Raw genomic sequence first — 25,191 nt, forward strand, 5'->3', positions numbered from 1 at the left:
GTAAATCTGCTGCAGAATGAAACATGTACACAGAGCTCTGTAGCACATGCATATCACTGAATGCTAGTAAGAAATGAGCGGACACAGGTATTTTTATTCATCTCTCCTTCAGCAGGTGCCCCCCAGGGCTCTCACCTCTGCACAGATCTCTCCTCACTCCATGTTTTGCTGCTGTCCTTAAAAATCCTCGGTGCTGAAGACTGCCATTCCACTTTCTAACAGAAAGAAACCTAACTGTTATGTAGACAAACCAAAATATTTCTTATCCTTCCTGACTATTCTTGATTTCCATCTGTCTTATAAGCTCCTACAATTCAGTCTGGGCAGCTCTTTTTTACATTCACTTCAGCTAAGTTGTACCACAAAACTGCTTTTCCCCCTGTGTCTTGAATATCAGTAGATAAGACTGAATTGCTACAACAAAGCCCACAGTTTGGGACTTACCAGCAGCCCATCACAATAACTTTACCACCTTTCATATTGCCTTTACTGAAATAAACTGTGCAAAAGGATGTTGCTAAATTTACAGAATCAAAAACTTAATACAGAGCTAGGACCAACAACTGAGTTTCCCTCATTATGTCAGTGCTCCAGATGCCAAAAACCTCTATTAGTCCACTTTGCATATTCAGCTCTGATAAAACATCTATGAGCACTAATTAAGCAAGCAGTTGTTTTGCAGCATCTGCCCACTAAAATGCTGCCAAAGGAATTAAAATTGTTTCAGTAGTACTTTTTGGCTGCTAGAGACCGCAAGCACATCTGAACATGGACAGTGGTGCTCTACTAGCCACTTCCTACACGATTTTTCACTGTGTGCAAGAAAAATCCTGATCACAGAATCAGAGAACGTCAGGGTTTGGAAAGGACCTTGAAAGCTCATCCAGTGCAATCCCCCCGGAGCAGGAACACCCAGCTGAGGTTCCACAGGAAGGTGTCCAGGTGGATTTGAATGTCTGCGGAGAAGGAGACTCCACAACCCCCCTGGGCAGCCTGGGCCAGGCTCTGCCACCCTCACTGAGAAGAAGTTTCTTCTCAAATTTAAGTGGAACCCCTTGTGTTGCAGTTTGAACCCATTACCTGATAGCTGATCCACCAGTAATAAAATAGTTCTTCCTAGAACCCCCACATGCAGACAAGGTTAAAAGCAACAACTCATGGCAGAGCTACAGGACATTTTGAATGGGTGAAAGCTAAGGGACTCATTACTGTTTTACATGTTTCGCTTAGATTATGAACACTTCATAGATTTTTTTTTTTTAACCAGAGCAGATAAATGGTTTTTAAATGATTTTTTTTTTTTTTTGGCTGAGACTACTTTAAATCTTAAATTAAAGGACTTTATTACTCAAGGGCCCCTATATACCAAAGAGAAGCCTCTGAATCTACATGACAGCAGCCAGGGAGCAATGAAAATAAAGTCCCTCCCTCACACAGAGCTCAGCTGTCAAACTGAAATCCCATTTCTGTGCCAAAAAAGCCCACTGCAACATGAAGTAGCAAAATTAAAAAGTGATTAAGTCAGTTCAATTGTTCGTCTTTTTGGATGGACCTTGTTTCTAATGGTATTACACTGATGACTGGCTGGTACGTCAAACCACACGCCTTCAGGGCAGGTTCAGGAAAACTTGACAGAAACACATGATTTGAGTTTGTTGTTATTAATAAAAAAATAATTCAGAGCAGTAGCACTAAGTAAGTTATCACTGAGATAAAACAGATTAAAAAAAGACTTTGAACACAAGTGTTTATGGGAGCCTCTGTTATTTCTTCAAAGCTCTGACTCATTCAAAAGTCTGTGCGTTTAAAATTTGGCCCTTCCCTCAGGATTATGGGAGTCTATTAATCCTGACCTGCCTGGGACAGACTGCAGTCAGAGCTGGAAGGTGAGCAGGTGCTTACAGGCAGCAAAGATGATGTCTTTGAGACTAGCGGCCTAGCAAAGTCTAATCCTCTAACCACAGTTACTATATTCAAGGGTGCTCACTTGTAAGGACCCCAGAAAAATGCAGGCTATTCCTACCTAAACAAGTCATCTTGCAGCCTGCTCTAAAGAGGTTTTTGAGAAGGAAGTTAGCTGTAGAGGCTCTAAAGTTGATGAATTACTTATGTGCAGTTCGTGGATTGTAAATTAAGTAGCTCTGGATAACATCACTCCCGAAAGTATTGGAGGAAAATGTTATGGAAGTGAAGGTAAAGCTACGTGGAACAAGCATCCACGTAGGAAGTAGATCTCAGTTGGCAAGTACTGATTCCTCTAGTGCATTAACCCAATGGATTTCCCTTGCTTGCTTTACACATATTTTACCACAGTGGGGATGGGGCTTATCTGAAATACTTACAGCCATGGTTGAGCTTTCTTCTATCTGAATTGCTCAGATTTGCCATTTTAACTTACCTTTTGGCAAGACCAGAGCCTAAAGACCCCAAGAGCATTCATCTCTAGATCTGATCTCACTCATGTCTACAAGCTGAATTTTAACAACCATTTAGAACAAAAGCGCAATGAAATAGAAGAAGATATTTGTCAGTGCTTCATACCTATAGCTCCAACAAGACACATCACAAGCAGGAGTCCCACACATAAGAAAATATCCATATTCATCCGACGCTCTATCTTGCTGCGCTTGTAATGAGGACCATTGTTATTTAGCATGGCCTTAGTTTCATGACCTTCAAAACACAAATGGATATCACCATGTTTATGTAATATTTTACACTCACTTTTTTTTTTTTTTTTAATATTTCTCTCAGAAGATGAAAGCGGAATGCTCATAACTAATGTTAATTTGACTCTAGTTTCATTTGGTAATTTTATTGCCTATCTTCTCATTTGGCTGAATACCAGAATATATCAAAGACTGAATCTAGAGGTTTGCAAAAGGCCTCCATTACATTACAGATTTCAGCTGTTATATACATTTTACTTTCCCACAGATAGCAGATTCGGTAGGATTGCAACATTTATCTAAATTTGCAAAAATCAAATCTCCTTGAGAATAAGAGGAAAAAGAACAATAATATTTTTGAGTTTTACAAACAGCTTGAATAGGCGCTACATAGATTCCTGAAACCTACATTTGAATATTTTTCAGCGGCTATTTAAAAGCCACTAAACACGTTTAATGTATTAACTTAAATCCAACATACCAGATCCAGCAGTGTTATTTAGCTTTTCAGTATGTGGTTGTAAAATGCTAGAAAAACAGTAGGGTTAGAAATAAGAAAATCCCAATCCTTAAAATTTTCTGAATTAGAATCGAGCTGGTATATTTGTAATGAAAAAAGAGTAGTGCTGTAAGACGCTAACAAGCAGAAATTGCTTTTTCTACACTATTAATAGTATCTAAACTGTGGATCCAGAGTTGAAATATCTGGATACTGTCTGTTGCTATATTAAATGCTATCTTTTATGTTTATTACTACAGTCCTTTCCCCTGAAAACCCAGACCCAGCAGACTTGTATTTAGTTTTTATTTGTATGTGCATGATGTGTGCGAGATGGACTGTTTTCCAAGCTACCTTTTGGCTTTCTCTAGGGAAGCAATTTGAACAAAAAGCTGAAAGTTACGTGTGATTCAATCACGCCTGCTGGATCCACTCCAGGTTTATATCAAAGGTTATTAATTGAGGCAGAGAATAAGAGAGAAAACTACTCTCCAGCCTTATGTTCAGGACATTCACCCAAGAGCTGGGACTCTCAGCTTTTTGTTCCAGTGAATACGTAATTATTTACACAACCTGGAGCTGTGTCTGTGGGACCAGCTTATTCTACCAAGGCTCCTTCCTTTCCAGCTCATATACCCACTTGTTCCACACAGTCAGGTATTAAGGGTACAACTTGTGAAGCAGAAGATGTGTGTTCACTCTCATACAGGCAGAAGTGAGAACAAAACCCAAGTCTTCCCTTTGGTGAACAAATGCTCTAAGCACTGAGCTGCACAGAATGGAGTGTACTGCTGCCTGCACGCCTCTTCCTCCAGCAGTTGTGTGAATCTTGTTCCTCACTTTTCTTTTATGTCAGGCTTAATGGAATGTTTTGTGTTGAAAACAAGACAAGCCAGAAACTTCTAATCTCTTACAGAAAACCCTCAAGGAAATGTTGATAGATTTATTTCAGGAAGAAAATGGGAAGAGATTTCTTTCCAAATATCAGTTCTATCATTTCCTTCCACTTCAACAGGAAAAGTATACATCTCTAATACATATACCACCTTGCGAGAAACAGAATATCAGAAATAAGAAGAATGTACTACTTTATTCTCTAATCCTCACAGTTTCATATGCTGTGCAACCCAGCACCTCACCTACCATCCCGCTAGTACCTTGTCTCTCCATTTGTGGCTGCTGATGGGCTTATCTAAAATGTTGTTCTGGCCCTTTATTATTTGAAAAACTTATAATTCTTGCTGCTGCTCCTGTCAGAATGAGAAAACTACATTGACTATTGCTCTGTAATGAGGTTTTTGTGCGTTAGCTCTATTGCTATGTGTCAAACCATCTGGGTAGCCATGAAAAGTATAACCATATTTGGGTCAGACAAGAACTGCACAGGCTAAACAATCACATTAAGTGATAGCTTTACTCTTCACAAAGGCTTCCATTAGAAAGTAAATTTGAGGAGTAATAGAGCTATACAAATGGAGAATGTGCCATCTTATAATGTGACTGATCTTGATTGTTCAGAAAAGGTCACAGATTATGATTAAAAACCAGAGCATAATCAATGCCAAAGAACCCTAGACATTAAACCAGTGCCGTCTCAAGTGAGTCTATTTTTAGAAGAATAAGAGTGAACTTTTATACTGACAATGACAGAAAGATGTCGGTTGGAAATTGAATTGAAGACTTACTCAGATCAAAGACTTTAAAACTCCAATCTGTGCTACTAGCAGCTTAAGCAACATTAACAGAGATCCACATTAGGGTCTGTGCTGGTGACCAAAGGAACATACTGGGAAATCTCAACTAAAGAGACAAAAAATAGGAATCCTAACAGGAGTAGGGAAGACACGTTACTGCAGCTCTATAGGGAATTATCCCTGCAGAGATTTTTACATAGCAGTTACTTGCAAAAAATGAGTGATTGGTTTGGCTCTGGCTGTCCTGTTCTTTCTGGCAGGTGCCATCCTTACATGCAGCATTCAGAGAGACAGGTAATGAAAGACCACAAAGAAAAGGTTACTTTGGAAACATATGGGAGCTATAGTAATTTAGAGTGCACTCCAGTAGTGAAATAAAATGGTCAGTTGTCAGGTAAAATAATCTGGATTGTGGACATTAATGTAAAATAAATGACTCTTGACTTCTGTTTTCTCTCAGGTGGCTCAGCCTTGAACCCCTTGCTGCCAGCTAGACATAAAACAAGTGACACAACTGTACTGGACAGATAAAAATAAACAATAATGGGATTAATTGTTGTCCTTAAATTGACTTTCATTTAATCTAAAGATAAAGAGGGTAGCCGATACGCTCTATCTGAAGCAAAAGAGGGCACAACTGGCAAAGCCAATAATAAGTCATGCTCACTGAGTAAAAGCAGTGGTAACACTCCAAAGGTAAACGATGCTGAGAAAAAGTTGAGCTGACCCACTGCTGAACCTGACGCTGCTGCATCTGATCTGGGCACTGACACTGTCTTGCTCGGTTCATGTCTCTACTGCACGAAATTCTTGGCTGTATGGACACACTACATTTGTGTCAGCACAACCCTCTGCTGCTGCTGCTGCCTCTTCTGTCACCTCCAGCTGCTGGTCTCACTGTCTGCAGTTGCTTGCCCTGGCACAGCTTGAGCTGCATCAGTTTCTGCCCTGAGGACCCAGTGAGACCTCCCTTGGGCAGCCATGTAGATTTTATTCCAGATGGAATTAACATTATAATCACAACTGCAGAGCTGAGAGTTAAACTCACCTTAGCAATTTTTACTTGTCTAGATATTTTTGCAAGATATTGCAAAGATAGCAAGATATTTGACATAGACAAGGATACTGTCAGTTGCCAGAGACCCAGAGCAGGACTCTGACTTGGGAGATGGATGAGTAATACCTTTATGTCAAAAAGTTATGTAATTTTCTAGCGCACTGTCAGTTCTTAGAGCAAAATGTCAAATTGTGTTGCAATATTAGACTGTGCATATTTACTTAAGGATATTTACAGGGAAATTCTACATTTACCTAGCTAGAAAGTACACCTTACCTGCATATATAACAATTCCTATTGCAACCTCAGTATTTCTGATTGTACATCCACGAAGCAAGAGGCTTTCAATGTTAAAACCAATCCGTTCATTATTTGGCTGCTCCCTAGAAGAGATAAAATAAAATAAAATAAAATAAAATAAAATAAAATAAAATAAAATAAAATAAAATAAAATAAAATAAAATAAAATAAAATAAAATAAAATAAAATAAAATAAAATACATTTTTTTTTCCTGCTCTAATAAAGTATTAAACACAACTTTTGTCTGCAGGTCTGGTTCAAGTTGAAATTGAGGAACTGGGAAGGCCCTGTTTTGCTTGTATTTCACTCAACTGCAATAAAGACTCCAGTAAAAAGTTACGGAGAAGTCCAATTATCTCTTCTGAAGACCAGTTTCATTAGGTATGTATCATGATATCAATATGAAACATTTGGCTTTCCCTTGGTACCTTATCTGACAGGTTCACTATATCACAAATGAAGTCAAGCCTCATTGTGTGACTTCATTCAGATGAAATTCTTCCAGAAAGTTGAATCATGTTTACTTGCTGGTAGATGTTCACGTGAATATGTCTGCACCCTGCAAGAGCCTCGGTCTTTCTGTCAGCCACCAAAGGGCTTCTCATCTTCGAGTCTCAGCTGAAGGGTCTCTGGTCTGAGGCTCCTTCCTCACTCTCACACTGGATGGAAGACTTTCCATCCTGGCAGAAGATGTCCTGTCTCACACCAGATCCTTCTGCTAGCAGAACAGATGGGTGAAAGCTCGAAGTAAGTTATAAGGTTGGTGCTCCACCAGGCAGGCAATTTGTTACTTGCCACTGGAAACAAAGACATAAAACTACTTTTGTTCACAGTTTTTATTATATAACAGATGCCTTGTGTTGGAGGGTGAGAGAATTTTAGGACATGAGTCGTGCCATACAAATTGGACTTATAGCCAGGGAATGGCCTTAAATCTGTTGAATTTGCTAGTATAGTTTTCCCTGTAATGCCTATATCAGAACTGTTTAATGAAGAAAGAACACAGGGAACAGAGGATATGGCTTTTTCCTCACATACATACGTTTACACTAGGAAAAAAAAAAAGAAAAAAAACTTTTTTATTCCAGTCTAACACATCAGTTCAGTAAGGTTTTTCTTACTTGCTAACATTTTCTAGCTATAAGAAGAAAATCTGATTTGTTTGTTGGATCCTGGATATGTTTTCCCTGTGGCCATAAATATGAAGAAACTAGAGCCATGCAGCTGAATATCTTTAAACATTAGAAAGGATTTAGATTTAAAAAATAGTCTAGTCTAACCCTCAGGTCAAATGTAAATGAGCTGAATTCTGAATTCTGAAAAGAGCTGAAGCTTGTGAGAACAGTTCGTATTAAACAACCACAAAGTCAATGTCAAGCCTTGGTCCTGCCTTGCCTCAAAACAGGTTCCAGTCTACATTTTATATTGATTTCTGAATCCAGGAATAGATAGTAGTGGCATCCATCAATTTCTACGAAGTATGCTCCTTCCATCCAGTTCCTCCAAGAGAAATATTAAAGTTCAGACAAAAAAAAAAAAAAAGCATTTATGGATCATATATACTTACATGTACCCTCTGAATTTATTGAGATCATTGTTAGGCATTTCACAGACGATGGTGTTTTGGAAAAATTCAGGTTCAAATAAAGCATTCTGCAAGAGCAAACACACTGAGAATGAGTGTCAAATCCAATGAGTACTTGAAATGCTAAACATTAAGAGCAGTCCAGTGTAAGCCACCGGGAGAGCTGGGGAGCGGAGCACTTGCTGTGAGGAGAGGCTGAGGGAGTTCAGCTCGTTCAGCCTGCAGAAAAGCTTCAGAGGGGCTGAGTAAGGAACTGAGATTTTCCTCTCTTGGATTAGCAACTGGTTAAATGAAATAAAGAAAATGCTGTTTATTGGACAAGACATCACAGATGCCAATTAGTGAAAACATCTGTTTTCATTTTAAGTGAACGTAACAAATAGTTCAAATTATTTATGAAACGAACTCAACAGGAAAACCAGTACATATTTTCTGTGCTAGAAATATTTGTACAACAGGAGAGCAGGAAGATGAAAAAGGAACCTGGAGAGCTCATTGCTAATGAGGAAAACTAATAGCCTTCTAGCTAGAAAGGGGTAAAGGAGGACGATTTTTCTCCTTTTTTTTTTGTTTTTTGTTTAAGACAAGAATTTTAAATTTGAAAATCCAAGTTAGAAAATGGACAAAGGAAAAGGAAAAGAATAATCTTTCAATCCTTCCTCTCTGTCTTTTACAGCTGGGTAAACTCAATACTCCTAAGGGTTGCCTAACAGAAAGAGCTAATGCCACGTCACACGTATTTCCTCCCTCCTTAAAGAGCCACACTTTATAGACACAGTTAAATCTGAGTAAGTTTTATACAGCACGTAAATCACAGGAACAAGCAGAGTTCAAAGAACAAGGAAGAAGTTGGCACAGTAAAACCTGTGCATACGATATTTAGTACACTGGTGGGTTTTTTTAGCCCACGTACAACTCACACTAACAGTAAAATCACAGGGTAATAGAGTTAACTATTTAAGCTCTGAAGAACTGCATTCCTCCCTAAGCACAAACACTTCCAGGCATACAGTTTATCTAAATAACAACTCAAAGCCTAGAGAAAATAACCATGAATAGGCATTCTGAAGCATAATTCAGTATGTGGGGATTTTCTGATTTAAAGAAAGACTTCCTTGTATTATAAATGACTGAGGAAAAGTTTGCATTTTGTATGATAGAGCACTCTGTGTTCCTCTAAAAGCAAAAATACAAAACTCAATGTGTAAACTATGACTACGTGACACAAATGCAATATTTTTATTTCTTCTATTTAAACACCCAATTTATTGTTCTTTTCCTAAATCACTACATGTTCAAAATCTTCAGTTTGTCTCAGGAAAAAACCTCTCACTAATTATCACTGGAAAAGGCATGCTTTATATTTTGGCATCCTGAGAACGCCTTTAATTGTGCTTGCAAAGTGATTCCCATTTGAACAAAGAGCAAGTAACACTGGAGTACCCTACCTGGCCATGTAATTGGTGTACTTTTATTTAATTAATCTGGTTGCTCACCAGCAACTGTGTCCCACCCACCAATAACCCCAAAAGATCTTCCCAAAGGCACTGCTACTAATGGCTAAATAAAGGGATGTAATTCCTAGAATTATTTGCCAGGATTTTGGATTTCCTGTCTGCTGGAGTGATTCCAATGTAACAAATTATTCCTCTTCCCATACAACTCCTTAAACTTGTTCTGTGTTGTTTGAAAAACTGCCCTTCCCTGTTTGAAAAGATATGTAAAAATGTAACAAGTACAATGCTCCCTAAGTCATATTTTCTTGTTTACTTCAGGTTTATCACAGAATCACAGAATGTTAGGGACTGGATCTCAAAAGATCATCCAGTCCAATCCCCCCGCCAGAGCAGCAACACCTAGATCAGGTTGCACAGGAATGCATCCAGGCAGGTTCAAACACAACAAGACATCAAACACAAACCAAGAGAATATACCAGTGAAGTGTTTGTAAAAAGAAAATTACATGGTCTACGGAAAAAAAAAAAAAGTGATTTTAAACATTCAGACAATCTCCTAGTAATCAAACTGATGTCAAACATACCAGCTCTATTTAATTTTTCACATTTTAATTTACCTTGAGTTCCTATTCAATTGCTTATTATACTCTTATAAAAGATTCCATTATTTTGCTACAACTCAGTGTACCTTAGAGCAGTTCCAGTTGAACTGCTACACATCTACCTGCCCAGCAAATGAGCGACAGAGATGCAAAATCCATCAGGAAGCTGTTGACCACTTTAGAAGAGGACCATGAGCTCTCTTCCCATTGCCAAGCAGAAATCATTCACTCAGTAGCAGTGGCTTTGCTGTGGGATGCACTGTGTGCCATGACAGCCTGTGGCTTATGCACAGGAAAGACATGCTGCTGTCCCAAATGGGGACACTGTGTGTTGTTGCTTAAGCATCTGTTGACGCAGTTTGCTGCGAAGAACTACTGTCTGAGCTACAACAGAATATCAGAATAACAGAAAATAACAGAAATCTTCTGGGACAAATTGCTGCTTTCCGTACATGGTCTTGGCTCCAACAGCAAAATGCTTGCACAGCTGCATGAGCACAGCCAGCCCCTCAGGAATGGTGCCATTCATGGCTGAAGTTGGGGGAGAAATGGGCCCAGACCAGCCCTGCACGGGCTGCGTTTTCAGCAAACTTACCTGGCTGGAAAACCCCAGCACAACTCGTCGTTGTTTCAGGTTGGTCTCCCCATCCAGGTTGGCCGTCTCCAGGTGGCAGATCCCATTCTGATCAGAGGAGTACAGCAACAGGATATCGGCTGGGATGGTCTCGTTACACTGCAGCTGCACAAAGTCTCCGACACAGACGTCTTTCCAGCATTTCTCAACATAAGCATGTTCTTCCCTGTTACATTAAAAATATCATGGGTGAGCAGCGACAAGAGGAAGGCAGGCCTCCTGCTTAGAGGGCTTTAGAAAAATAAAACAGGGATGGTGGCAAGTTGCTGTATTTTTTTGGAAAGACACAGCACAACAGCTAGAAATTAATGATTTAGACACTTCCATAATATCACTTCACCATATATCACATTCAAACAAAATCTTCACCTGGAATAAAAGAAAACTACAACAAAAGCTCTCTTTCATTCTAGCATTAGCCCTATAATCTCCTTGGCAAAAGACAGAAAGTTGTTCAGACTAACAGAGGTCTTTTAAATTACCTTATTCAAGAAATTCAGGCATTTCACACACACATAAAATCACCGTTTTTGACTATGTGACTATTTCTCAGATATTTTCCAACAACATATAAATCTTGAAAGAAATAAATGGCTTTCTCAGCTACACTTGTTTCAGGTCTCTCTGGTTTGTAACTCTCAGAAGGATTTTACAAATCTTGAGCTTACCACATAGAAGCAAGTTCAAGAGGTAGAACAGCAGACAAATGACCCTTAAATATTAAGCAATAACATGCAACTAGAGCCCAAGTATAATGGAAGAGTTAAGAGAAAAGAAAAAAAAAAAAGAGAGAAAAAGAACCTTGGAGTTCAAGGAAAAGAAATTACTATTTCATCAACAAATTGGTGCTCAATGATTCAGCAAACAGCAAACTTTTTTTGACATTACCTTTTCAATAAGTGATCCTTAAACTGGTCTCAATCACCTAAGCAAGCTGAAAACTGCACAATAAGCTTTAAAATTAATTTACGGGAAAAATGCATGGGCAACAGTGGCCCAATTCTTCTAACTCTGAGAGGAAATTCTTTATTCAATATGATTGATCGAATCATCTAATGTCTTGCTCTGTAAGAGGGAAAATGTTCATGATAGTTTAGCAGACAGACAGTAAAAGCCTTTTTGTGATAACTCCCGGTCTTATTTGTGCTTAAGTTTTTAATCATCCTCGTCTATTGCCTGAAGAATCCTGTCTTTCAATTAAGAGTTTGTGTCACAGGAAGGGGAGCAGTGATACAGTAGATAAAGCGTTTTTCTCCATTTCAAAGCACATATCCAAGCTCTGCTGCAGTCAGGCCAAAGGCTACTTCTTGCTAACCTATTTTCCCAGCCTTCTGTAAAGGAGAGACAGCCCAATGCTGACAGGCAAACCCTCGCACTTGACAGATATCCTTATCGGCAAAGCAACATGAAATAGCAGCTTCCCACAAAGGTTATGCACACAGTTAAATTCTGCACATTTCCCAGTGCTATCCACTTTTTATTCAAAACAAGAACCCTCAGATCCTGACTATTTAAATCCCTTTAATGCTAGATGTGAAGCACTTAAAAAATAATGGCATTGTATCAATGATTTTTCCTTCTTCCATCATTTTTGCATTCCTGAACTTCTCCTTCTTCTTTTTTACTTTGTCTGAATCTACCTCATGTCTTTTTTTCTTTCGATCAACAATGGACATAAAAGAACACAATGAAGAACAGAGGTTTGTTGTAAATTAATTTGGTGTTGCTGCAAACTTCAAAATTCCAGACCAATTCTTATTTGAAAAATACGTAAGCGGGTGTATTGAGTATTTATTGCTCTGCAAAGTAGATACTAATGTTAATACAGCGAAACAACCATGTAATTGTGAATCCTTCCCATGTCAAACACTTTCCAGGCAGAACTTCTTATTTTGTTTGTTTAAAACATAAAAATTACAGTGCAGAAGCAGTTTAGAACAAGCAGATGGCTTGCCTTGCTATTTGGATGCCGTGTGTAGTTTGCGTATAATGTTTGCCATGACTTCTGCAGGGCAATCCTACCTCTCTGTACGTCAGCTCTTGCACAGTTCTGAAGTTTATGGAACACACTCTGATTTTTTTACTGCTCACAAAATGCTGTAGAAGGGCTTTGCCCAGTTGTCTGTCTTCCACACCAGCCTTAAGAAACCAGGTTAGCAAAAATAATCCATAGAAATCATATATTTGTAATATTTTTTCACTAATTCCCCGTGACACATACATTACACCTGGAGCTTCAGGTTCTGCCCATTCACTAATTAAAGAGGAGACAGTGAGTCAGAAAAGCCAAATGACATCTTTCAGATCAGAGGAAAAGTCTTATTCAGCACAGGGACTCGAGTTCAGGAATCGCTAGAATCCCAAACGCGTTCAGTTGAAGAGACTGTTCCTCTCTCCCAAGAAGCATTGAATTTGCTAAAGAAACACATTTTCTTTCCCTGAAAGGACTACTCAGCTAGAGCTGGAAGATTTACAATTTCCTACAGCACAAAAGTTTTCTACAACTTTGTAGAGAATTAACAACAGATGAAAGGAAGAAAAGCTCTTCACAAGGAACCTGGTGTACCCCACAGCAGCACTGGCCCAGTTGCCTAACAAGATTTTTCAAATGAAGCAGTTTCCTTTCAGCAATTCTTGTAACTGGGAATACTGCCCATTTTCTGTTCAGTGATTAAAGTTCATAGATCAAGCTCCAGTTGCTAAATAAACACAGGAGCTTCATAAATCTAGGATGGTCTGACGAGAAACATATAAAAAGGGCAGAGGTGTTTATTCAACAAAATAAACAAGATGGGGTGGTTTTCAATAGATGGAAATGTGATTCTTACAGCACGTAGCAGCAGGGCTGTGGCAGGTCATACACATGAGCTAAGATGACAATTTTTCAGCACCTTCCCTCCTTCACCAGTCAATTTATCAAAAGCACACTTAAAAAGTGTTCCCTTGCTGTCCTGGGATATCGGGTAGCGTGATAATGCCCATCAGAGGGTGCACAGACAAGAAGAGGAAGCTGGTCTTGACCAGTGGAAGTGAAGTCTGCCAGAATTTGTTATTAGGCTCATCATATCTGACTGGAAAGCCCAAACTAAATAGACTTTATGAAGTCATTCTTGGGAAGAAATGATTGTAAAAAAAATTCTGCTGTGTTTGGAGATCGTGGGGGGAACATGAATAAATTATTGACTTTGTGTCAACAATTTCATTTCACATTCTTGGGTTCAATAAAGATAAATTTCAAACAAAAAACTGGGTCAAACTGGATAGTGAATGGCAGGAAATAAAGATTATTGTTCTGCTTCCCAGAGGAGATGAAATAAAAGTCATTTTTCATGTACACTCCACAGCTTATGAGTCCTAGATTGTCCCAGAGAAAGATCTTCAGAAACCTTTCTAATCTAGAAGCATTGTATCAACCAATTAGTTCAGTGAGTAATTTTCTTGAATTATTGCAAGCTCCACCTCAGGATCCTTTGCAGCTTGAAGACACTGTTTGCTCTGCCTTTCACCTCCTACATTGCCATTAGGTTATAACACTTAGAATAAAACAACATCAGTGTTAGAAATAGATAAAACCAAATATTCATACTTTATTGTATGTTAATTAACTAGAATGTTACATTTGAAAATGACCCCCTCAGACATCACCTACTTTATTAAAAACGCTCATGTTCTGAGATTCTCAGTTCAGAACAGACAACAGCCTGAACCACACAGCTACTTATCCTTTATGGTCTATTTTTGCCAACAGAAAACCCACGAAGTTTTATCCTATTAAAGATCACACCAACTTTTATTTGGAAAAACCTCACAAAATGTTTTCAAAGGCCTCTTAATGACCACGACCTCAATGTTAGGAGCCACTGCCATAAAACTTTGAAAAACTGACAACAAAGGAGCAGATTTCAGATGTGAGGAAATCAGGGGAAGTCTGAAGAGTGCCTCAGGTTGCACGAACAGAAGGCACTGTCTGCACCTTCAGTAAAACCCACCGTTAATTCAGGTATCCATAGTTAAACTAGGGATAAAAATTCGACAGTATGTGAGTTATATTCCAAAGTTACACAGAAGTCAAGAGCAGAGGATGCTCACTGCCAGTGACAGTCCCACACAGAGGACAGTATAATCATGTTTGACATTAAGCAAGCGACAGGCATTGGGTCTTTCCTGAGGGACAGAGAGTTGCAATGATATCGTGACAGATAACAATCCTGCAGTCATTGTAACTTATTCATATTGCTAGTTTTGTAAGAAATCATTCATATTTCAGTTGAGAAAAGTTCATGCTTTATGGCACCTTCAGCCATGCAGGAACTGGGGATCTTTGGATCTTCAGCCTCCAGCTGAACAAATTAATACGTTGTTAAGAGAAGGTACCACAGCAGTGTAGACTGGAAAGGGACTGACTCTGAAACCTGTCGATAGGTCAGAGTACAGCTTAACTTGGCTGACAGTATTCCTGAGCTACAGATATTATCTGAGAAGCTGCTGCATCACCTGTGCCAACTCAACACTGACTTCCGCCACATTACTGTTACAGTAGCTGGGAAGGTTATTTTTGTGACGTGGACATCAGCCCAGCAGCATCAGTGCATGATGTCATTTAGCAGCAGTCCATCCTGTAACAGGCCCTCGTTAACAAACAGTTGTAGCCTTTACCTGTAGCCCCAAACTCTCAGGCTTTATGAAAGCAATGAGCACCTTTCAGAGATAATGGCAGTGAAATATTTCTAAAGTCTAGTAAAATACATCTCTAATTATATCATTTTGGTATTCCAAATTACTTACTGCTAGAAACAGATCCTACCTTTTTATGTGCTAAAACTGTCTATAGCATCCTACCAAGGAAGTTATTATCTCAATGATAAAGAAGCCTATATTCAACTTATGTAACCTAGGTTGTTTTTTTCTGTGGTTTTTTTTTTTTTTTTTAATACTGTCTTGACCAAAATGCAGTTGCTATGATTTTGCCTGTCACCAGCTGGAACAAACAGGTAACTCCAAGATCAGCCACTTACTGACTGCTAATCATTAGCATTAGTTTCTAAGGACTCTCATTAGCTTACCAAGTTTCTGGAAGCCACAACCTAGATCAGCTTTTTTGCTGCAGTCATCTCCTTACATGACCATGTAGCTCTTGAGGTCATGGAGTAGAAACTTGCTTTTCTCCAGGTTTTAATGGTGTCTTAAAAATCTAGAAAGTTAGGATGGAACTTAATACCATGAGGTCATGATTCTGCAGGTCTTTGAGCCAAACCCATAGGTTCTCATTTATTTGCCCCTTGTCTTTAGCCATTGGTTTCTGCTGCTGTCTGCTAAAGCACTGCACTTTTTCTGTGAAGCAGCTTTAAATGTCTTGGCAGGTAATAGATCTTGAAGAAAGCTCTGATAATGCAATACACAACGTGGTGGTAGCATTAGTAATGTATTTACAGGGTTTCTTCCACAGAGACCAAGGGTCCTCACTGTAGCGATACACACTGAATGATGAGATCTGCTAGCTTACTGCTCTTTGACTTTGAAGTGTTACTGCCCAGACCAGCTGAGTGTTGAAAACTTGACATTTTTCTTTTGCATTTAGTCAGTTCAGCATGTCACACATTTCTTCACCACACAATCAACATGCTTATGATAAGATGAACTTCCATTTTAATGATTTCTTCACAATTTTGGTCTCATGGTTGCATGGTGACGTAAGAAACCTGAGTGTCCTATTGGTTTAGGCCATTTTCTCAGCTCAGGGGAAGTTTGAAGAGCGTCTCAGGTTGCACAAACAGAAGGCACTGTCTGCACCTTCAGTAAAACCCACCGTTAATTCAGGTATCCATAGTTAAACTAGGGATAAAAATTCGACAGTATGTGAGGTATATTCCAAAGTTACACAGAAATCAAGAGCAGAGGATGTTCACTGCCAGTGACAGTCCCACACAGAGAATGGTATAACCATGTTATTAAGGAAGGGAGAGGCATTGGGTCTTTCCTGAGGGATAGTGAGTTGCAATGATATCATAGCAGATAATAATCCTGCAGTCATTGTAACTTATTCATATTGCTACTTTTGTAAGAAATCATTCATATTTCAGTTGAGCAAAGCTCATGCTTTATGGCACCTTCAGCCGTGCAGGAACTGGAGATCTTTGGATCTTCAGCCTCCAGCTGAACAAATTAATGCATCGTTGAGAGAAGGTACCACAGGGGCATAGAAGCCTTGGTATTGCTATACCCAAGAAGAGTGATTGTAATATTGCCTGAGAGAATGTGATGGGATTTCAAGCAGGCCACAGGATTGAGACCCTCTCTTTGTTTTGTTGTATAAAATGTACCCACCAAAGCTTCCAGCAGGCTCCTAGTCTTTAAAGTTCTGTTTTGTTAGAAAACAAAAATAACAAAGCAGAAAGAAAAAGCTCTTTAACAAGTGAAAACTCAGTGCTGCTGAACAAGACTTTAAATGAAAATATTGGCAACAAAAATCTCTTTTTGCTTACTGTGCCCTTGGCAGGATGATATTTTCCTCTCATCCTACTTTCTACTCTGCAAACTTTTAGGTTCACCCTGGGTTGCACAAGCTGCAAATGATGTTTCCCCGGTCCAGAGAAAAGTTGTCTTTTTTCTTTCCTCTCTGAGATTTGTCAGGAGGTCAATTCCTGTTTTCAAGCATGCTCCCCACCCTTCTATGTCATCTTCCAGATGCCACGGACCACTGTTGGTGATGGTGTCTCTGGGCAACTCCAGGTGCTCTCCCAGACGTGAAAAGCACCTAGGGGAGCTGCAATCTCTCCTCCCTTCCAAAGATTCAGCTGATCAGAGCATATGATGGAGGTTGAAACAGAAAGGCAGCCTTTGTCTTCACTATCCCACTTCCTTAATTTTAAGAAAATATAAAGTATACTATATATATTCAGAAGCCTGTAGGTAAGCAGATCTCCATTGCTGTCATAGAGATTTCATAAACAATGAATCTAACATATGCCTCATAAATTATCACACGGAATTATAAGACTTCAATCAATTGACATATTTTAATCCTCTTTCAAACCAGTGAGTATATCTTAAGCCATTTCCAGTTTTTCGGCTGTTGACCAGTTGTGACTTAGTGCAACACAGAGATTTTTCTTTTCCTTTTTTCCACATTGCTGCTCGAGGGTTAACCCAGAGTTGGTGTTGATGCAGAAGGCTTTAAATGTTCTAAAACCTTACACTAAGTAGATGAAGAGTCACAGCAAAGGCCAGCCTGACTTTTCTGTGTCACAGACATCAGTGGATGTACAGAGGAAGAGAAGATTGATGCTTCTAGGAACTACTTGAATACCACAGGGCCTGAAAGCATCACAGAGGAACTTTCTGCGGAAAGAGTAATCAGGCTATCTCATTTAGGATGCCTGTTGACTTACCTAGTTTCCTGACAGCTCCAGAGGGTGAGTCAAAGCATATAAACCGGGATTCTCTGAGTCACTTTCTAAGATACCCAAGTTTAAGTGCTTAAAATTAAGCAATGTGAGTAGCTCACATTTTTATAGCTGCTACTACCTGATGTATGTGCATTCAAACAAGCATGCTGCTGTGTCATCTTGAACTGTGCACAGACCTTGCATTTTGATTTGAGTATCTATTGAGACACTGAGAAAAATTCAGGTTAAATTTTCCAGAAACTCAAAACTGATGTAAAAACCTGTCTGGATGGTATGGAGTATTTACAAGACTGTTATGGTTTAATCCTAGGGCTATATTAGATCCAGGCCATACATTAATTACATACCAAGTAGCTCTTTGAACATTACAGAACTTCAAGAAAATTAAATAATAGCTTTTAGCAACTGCTGGGTTGACATTCACTTACAGGTTGTATGTGACACTAAGTACCGGCCCCTGCTGTTAATAAGTTAATGACAAACTGGAGAGACTTCAGAGAAAAGTAACCACAGTAGGTTTGGAGGGGTGACTGACAAGAAAGATGAAGTGATTTATATACAGATCATGACTAAAAGATGTCTGAGCGTAACAAAATGAACATGATAAAAATCACACATATTTGAAGATTATAATTAAATATTGTGGTTGAAGAATAATTAATTAGGGTTGCATGAAACCAGGTGACTTAAGGAATTTGAGTGAAACTAGAGAGGGATAATAAAGCATAATATCATAGAACATGCTTTGACAACCACCTTTTGTAGTAATGGAAGGCACTTTTCTCAGAAAACTGGAAAGTAGACAAAGTGTATTTTGAAGAATACCAGGAGAAAGGAGGCATCTAAATATGGGTCTGTAACATCTGCAACTGAATGTTTTGTTTTCCACTCTCCGTGTTTTGCAACTCGATCTGACCGTACAAAAGTTTGCACACAATTATTATGGTTCCAAAAGTTTGATTCAGAACTTAAAATCTCCACAAACACCAGATCAAAGTTATTGCATCTCTCCAAGACACTTAAATATCTGTTAATTGTCTCTCATTTTCTCAATTAAACATTCTTCAAATACACATGTCTTTTCCTTCATTTGACTAGCAGACTAGATTACCCATTCCAGCTGATCTCTGTGAAGAGAAAATTAGAAGAAATGTGATTACAGGGCAGCCTATTTAAATTCAATTTCCCTTGGTCTGTGCTGAAAGAAGGCAGGTTACTGCATTTCCCCCAGTCTTCAAGATAGTTTTGAATAACATTTGGCATTTGGAAAAGACTGTTCTGTCTTCATGTTTCTCTTGGAACTGGAACCAGAGCAATTGTTATTGAAATCTGAAATAAAGAGAATATACTCTCCAAGATGAATTCTTAAAATCAAAGTAATTTTTTATCTTAGGATAGAAGAGAAGTTGCTCTATTAAAAAGAAACCTTTGCTGCCATAAGATATAACAAAATTTGCAGTGTCTTGAAAAAGACTTTCACCTATGTTAAAAAATTACCTATAGCAGATGATTCATAAGGAAGAAAATTAGAAGACATCATTATCTTCCATGACTTTGCAGCTAGCAAGAAGAACAAGAAATATCAGCTTCCTGAAGCACTATAGAAGCCTGTTTAAAATTATTCATGACATAATAAGCTGTATGATGAATGCTATAGTCTGAAGCTCTCCTTATTTTCCTTTCCCTTACATCACCTTTTTGAGCCATAAAGCTTTGGTGAAAGATAAGATTCCAGACAAGGTATTTCCATAGATCAAAGTATTTTTGATGGGATGGGATAACCAGTTTTAAGACAGGCTTGTGTCAAGATTCCGCATAAGAAAGTACTCACGGCTAGAATGTGGATCTGGATCTGCATGTTGTAATTCCATGAGGGACATTTTTCTTTTACACAAAACAAGTTTTATTGTATTTCTCACTTCTCATGTTCTCATGGTAAAAGGCTTTTAGATATAAATTGGCATGATTGCTTTATGTAAAAAGGAAATTAAGATTCCCATGCAGTTCCATTCATTAGTACCTACTGTACCACCTACTCTCTTTCATACTGGTTTTAACAAGTGTTAAAAAAAAAGATCCGTTGCCTCATGGATTAATGTAACATTGAAAAGATTAAAAAAATCCAACTAGATTGCAGTCTCAAAGACAGGAAGAGGCAATTTTGCCACCTACCCAAAGAGCTACAATTGTTGACAGTCTTCATGGTGGAAAAGAGAAGGAATCTTAGATGAACAATATTTAGAAACTTGTAAAACGTCTGCTTTTTCAGACAAGTTGGCAAAGAAAGCAGTGTCATTTGTGTTTTTTTTTTCTCCTGACAAGTTATTATCTATATGCAGAGATAAGTTTAGCCCCCAAAGAAGAAAATCCATTGTTCTCCTGTTTAAATAGCAGGATGTAAAAATAAAAATCTGACAAACATATGGAAGACAACCAAAAAGAAATGACAGCACTGTGTGATAAAAGCCAGCGTTCTGCAAGATCTTGTTTGTGAAAGCGTACATTATATAAAGCACTGTTGATTAATTTGAGGGATGACAAGCAACATTCAGGAAGATGGAAAGTTTCCCTCTTCTGACTCTCAGAGGTGATGTTTTAACAGGAAGAATTCATTTTCTACTTTTCAGACAGAACAGTTTTGATACAATAAAACATATTTTTCAAGCTTCTGAAAGTCCTAAAAGCAAGAGGTCATGAAACATTTTGAAGAAGTGAGCACAGACACATGTAGTGAATTCATTTAAAGGTGACTGAACAGAAGCATATATTACTATCTCCCATTTTCAAATTGCATTTTTACACAGTTTCATTTTACATACAACCTAGTAAAATAAATACAACTGAAAGCTAGTCTACAGTCTGGAGTATGAAATTCAAAGTAGTTCAAGGAGCTGCATTTTTTAAACCAACATTTTTTTCCCTGTATTAGAACAAATACCAGGTATTATGTATACACTATGACTTCTTTCACTTTTACTTTATCACTGTGATTTTCCATAAGATGTTTATTATTATTATTATTATTTTTAAACAAAGTCTCACCATTGATAAAAGACTTCAAGCCACCTTTTTTCTTTTTTTTTTTTTTGATTTAAAAAAAGCTGTACGAAACTCACCTGCTGTAAATGTAGCATCCCATATGATTGATTTCTTTGTCTAATTTATACCGGCAGAAGTCCTCCCAAGCATCTTTAATGGCTGTAATGGCCATTATGACACAAATTGGGATCACAGAAACTGCTGGTTGGAAAGCATTCACCACTGGCACGAAATTCAGCAATGCAATAAACATGAAATAAATATTGGCAAAGCGGTGCAACTGCTCGTAGATATTTTTAGGGAGGAAAGTCAAGATGGTATATCTTGTGGTCTTAATTTTATTGGAGTCATAGTGTCTGTTTGGATTTTCCTTCCACTTATTACTTTCAAAGGGTAAATTGGAGATGATCACTCGTTTGTTTTCATTTTTCTTCTTTCTTTTCTTTACTTTTCCTCTCTTCTCCAGCTCTTCATTTTGGATTTCAGTGTCTGGAGCACCACATTGGCAGCAGGTTTCCTTGAAAAAATGTTTTTTCCATATCATTCTAGAGAAGCAGTTTGCAACACTTTTCCTTGACATCTTGCTTTCCTCTCAAGAAGTAGTCTCAAGTTGAATACCAAGAAAGTATTTGAAGAGTTCAATAAACCAGAGAAGCTCCCAAGTGGTGAAGAGAAGAGCGAAGATGTCCAAAGTCCAGGGCTGCCTCTCGTTCGACTCCGGGCTCCACCTGCCCAGGGCCAGGTCTGATCCTGACTCAGCTGCACCGATCCCAGCGCCTGCGCCTCAGAAGTGACAGAAGCATCCTGAATGTTTTGTTATTCCTGTTGGCGTATGCCCGGAGGCCCTGTGCAGAGCGTTTCCCTGGCATCGACTGTCTGCTCACACGGAGCGTCTCAGTTTCAACACAGAACAGGGACCAAGCTGAGAACGTACACACAATTCTCACAGTTCACTCCATGAGTTTCAGAGTCACTTTATACGCCTGGGAATTGCCAGGAAGTTCAAAGGTAAAAGGCAGAGCTCACGTCCCAGAAGTCAATGGCAGATTACTGTAAGCCTCAGTGCAGACAATATTTCTCTTTTACTTCCTCTATTTACTGTTTGTTTTCATGACCATAACATGGATTATTAAATGAACAATGCCCATCCCCTCAAACCTGTGGTTTGGTAGCTGTGAGAATGATACGTAGACATAGGCAACTGAGGACAGTTTACTGAGATTGCCCCTCAGCCTGATCCTTCTCCTCTGATAGACCTCCTGTTTCTGGACACTCAAAGCATCCCTTACTCACTCAGTAACCCATTTTCAGCCTCTCATTTCTTCTTCCTCGTTGGTCCTTGTGCCTCTGACACATACGTACGTAGGACAGATGTGGTCTAATTTCCAGGACAGCTAATGAGATATGTACAAATCATAGTAATTTTTTCTCTATGTCCTGCGCTTAAGAAGAGGTGAAAAAAGGAAGAGACCCCAACACTTAAAACTTCTTTTAAATGAAAACCCCTGTCTACTACATTCTGTAGTGACAAACTACCTAGTCTGAAGACAAGTTAGTACTTGGACAAGAAACCCTGATGAAATAGAAATGTTGCAATAAGAATTGCATATGAAAATATTTCTTCCTTCTGAGTCAGTACTGAGCAAACATCCCAGCTTATTGAGGGTGTTGTGCCATCTCCAAAGTGAAAACATGCTGTATTCATCACCTGTGTTTACTGGAGGTCCTACTGGTTCCTCATTATTCTTCACCTTGAATGTAGTTGATAATTAATGTTTGTATAAATGGTTATAGTATAGAACATCTCAAAGACATTGCTCCAATATGTTAAACAGCATCAGTAATCCTTTCCAAACTTGGATACATTTCAGATCCTCCTGCTACCTGGAGAGGATGTTGTGTATGTTGGCGAGTTGGTCTGGAAACTTGGAATGAAAACCTGTATATCAGCACACATTACCATGATATGAAACAAAACTTAAACGAGATAAATTAGGCATATTTAAAGGCAGAATAAAGCTATTTTAGAATAGATCATCAAACTTACTGTAATCCAAAAGGTCAGTGAGGGACTTGATGCAAAATCAGATGAGCAGTTTTCACATAAAATGCAAGAAAAAGTATTAGTTTAGTTTACTTACTTGTCATATACCCTGGTTTTAGAGAAGTTTATAGTCTTATCAAATCGGTGTTTTCTATAGTCTTCAATAGCATCCTTAATCATACTGGTAAGCAGCACCACAATCAGAGGCAGCATAGTAATCTCTCTGTGGAAGACTTCCACTTGAGGGAACCAGTTCAGAACGACCAAAAAGAGGAAATAAAGATTACCCAACCTGAAAAATTATAAAATAAATAAAAAGTAGTCAAAAATTAGAATGTGTCCTTTTGTTAATGAACATCCCCTGTTCTGTGTCAAAGGAACACTAACCATTTCACACCTCTACCCTCCTCTTCCTTTCTGTAAATGAATTAATCACTTAACTGAGATGCTAATTTTTTCTTTAGAAGAGCCTGTGAGATGCATTTTCATAATATTATAGCTACCTCCATTTTTCCACATATTACAAATACCTTTTATCTCTAAGAGCTAAAACTTCTTTAATGATCCCCTACTGCCTCAGTCTTGAAAAAAAACAAACAAACCAGAGCCACAAATAAAAAAAACCCCAAAATTAAAAAAAAAAAAAAGAAAAGCCACAAAAACTTAAAAACCAGAATGGGTGTAAAAACCCACATGTTCAGAATTATGGAAATGACCCAATCAGGAACCTATGACGGATTGCACACACAGAAGGTCAAATTATGAATGTGTAAATCTAATATACAGAAGGCAAATTTCAAAGCTAGAGGTGGATATACAACTTTCATTTATCTTTATCACAATGATATTTCCCTGGGCATATTATTGACATGATTCATTATGCTGAAGGAGGACGTAATTTCCAACTGTCCCTTGGAAAGAAACCTGACCTAGTGCTTGCTATCTTTGATGTAAAACACTGTATGCATATACATATGTACTGTTTATAAGTCAGTAGAAACTCACTTGCATAACATTAAAAATGTACTAAAATTAATCTATAAGCCTCTGAAATGTATAGAATTTCATAGGTGTCTTAACACATCTATTGAACATATTTTCCCGCTAGAAGTTTATTCAACACAGAAACAGAGGGATTTTTCAAATAAAACCTTGACATTTTTGCAAAGAAAACTGTTCCAGCATTCAAACAAGAAAGCTAACAACAGCATCATTTTAAGCACAGCTACTGTTTACTTGCTTTAAATTTTCATTTCAGTCTGAATCAAGTGACATTTGATTACAAATAATTATCACCTAAATTTTAGTACTGTGGCAACCACAATAGTGGCTCTTCTTCATGACCCTCAAATATCACTGTTTAAGAGACAGTTCTTAAATCTTGTGTGCCATTGAATGGTTTTTGTTTTTTACCTGTGAAACTGCTCAAAAAGATTTTGAGGCAAAAAAGTGAACCATGTGTATTTTGTGGTCTGCATCCTGTTTCCAGAATAAAATGTAGAAGCTTGTTTCCAGTCTTTCTGCTGTCTCCCATTGTTGGGAAACACAATCCTCCATTTGTTTAAGTTGAGTTTTGGTTTATTTCTGCCAGAAAACAGCAGCGGTGTTGATTCTGACAGAGTCTGGGAGAGACGTTCATCTCCGTGTCGCTGCCAACGGTACAAAGCAGAGTCCACGGACAAAGCCATTCACAACGGGGATGTCAGGCTGAAAGACAAATGCATGACAAGGACTGAAAACCAACTCCATTCTGGTAGAAAATTCACTTCATGTCTTGCTAGCAGAGGTTTATAATGCAGCAAACAATACTGCTTGCTGTTCAGTGTGTTACATATTCAGTCTTCAAGCTCAGCAGTTTCTACAAAGAATGCACAGAATAAAAGATAAAACAAAATCTTCTCTAGGGAAAAAAATCTATTTCTATCTCTGGGGAAAAAAGAAGCCTCAAATCTATTTTCTGTGTGTTATAACAGCAAACTAACGTAGATAAAGCAAATTTAACAGAGGTGAACAGAAGCTTTTCCACCACAAATTCTGTATCATTTTCCTCAGTCATAAGCTGCCACCAAATCTGTTCAGGCATTTTTCTTCACGTCTTGGACTTTCTTACAATACTTTTTCTATTCACACTTAGTTATGAAGAGGCTGGTTCAGGTGTTGAATCTTAACAGCTCAGATAATAAAGAACTGCAGCATCAGCTTAA

At 38.3% G+C, this 25,191-nt stretch overlaps 1 protein-coding gene across 2 annotated transcripts in view; it reads right to left on the reverse strand.

The window, feature by feature from the left end:
* ATP10B (ATPase phospholipid transporting 10B (putative)) overlaps positions 1-24,711 on the reverse strand; it is a 51,287-nt gene extending 26,576 nt beyond the window's left edge. The window contains exons 1-6 of one of the 2 annotated variants that reach the window (XM_065849176.2): positions 24,401-24,711; positions 23,085-23,279; positions 10,460-10,664; positions 7,788-7,873; positions 6,196-6,302; positions 2,542-2,673 (exon numbers count right to left, since the gene is read on the reverse strand). In XM_065849176.2, coding sequence (XP_065705248.1) covers positions 2,542-2,673; positions 6,196-6,302; positions 7,788-7,873; positions 10,460-10,664; positions 23,085-23,279; positions 24,401-24,675 — 1,000 coding nt within the window. In that variant the 5' untranslated portion in view covers positions 24,676-24,711. Of the gene's footprint in view, positions 1-2,541; positions 2,674-6,195; positions 6,303-7,787; positions 7,874-10,459; positions 10,665-21,020; positions 21,594-23,084; positions 23,280-24,400 lie in introns of those variants that run through there. The other variant, XM_071814792.1, reaches the window with a different exon arrangement.
* Between the last annotated feature and the right edge of the window lie 480 nt (positions 24,712-25,191).

Source organism: Patagioenas fasciata, chromosome 14 (genome assembly GCF_037038585.1).
Source record: "Patagioenas fasciata isolate bPatFas1 chromosome 14, bPatFas1.hap1, whole genome shotgun sequence".
NCBI lineage: Eukaryota > Metazoa > Chordata > Aves > Columbiformes > Columbidae > Patagioenas > Patagioenas fasciata.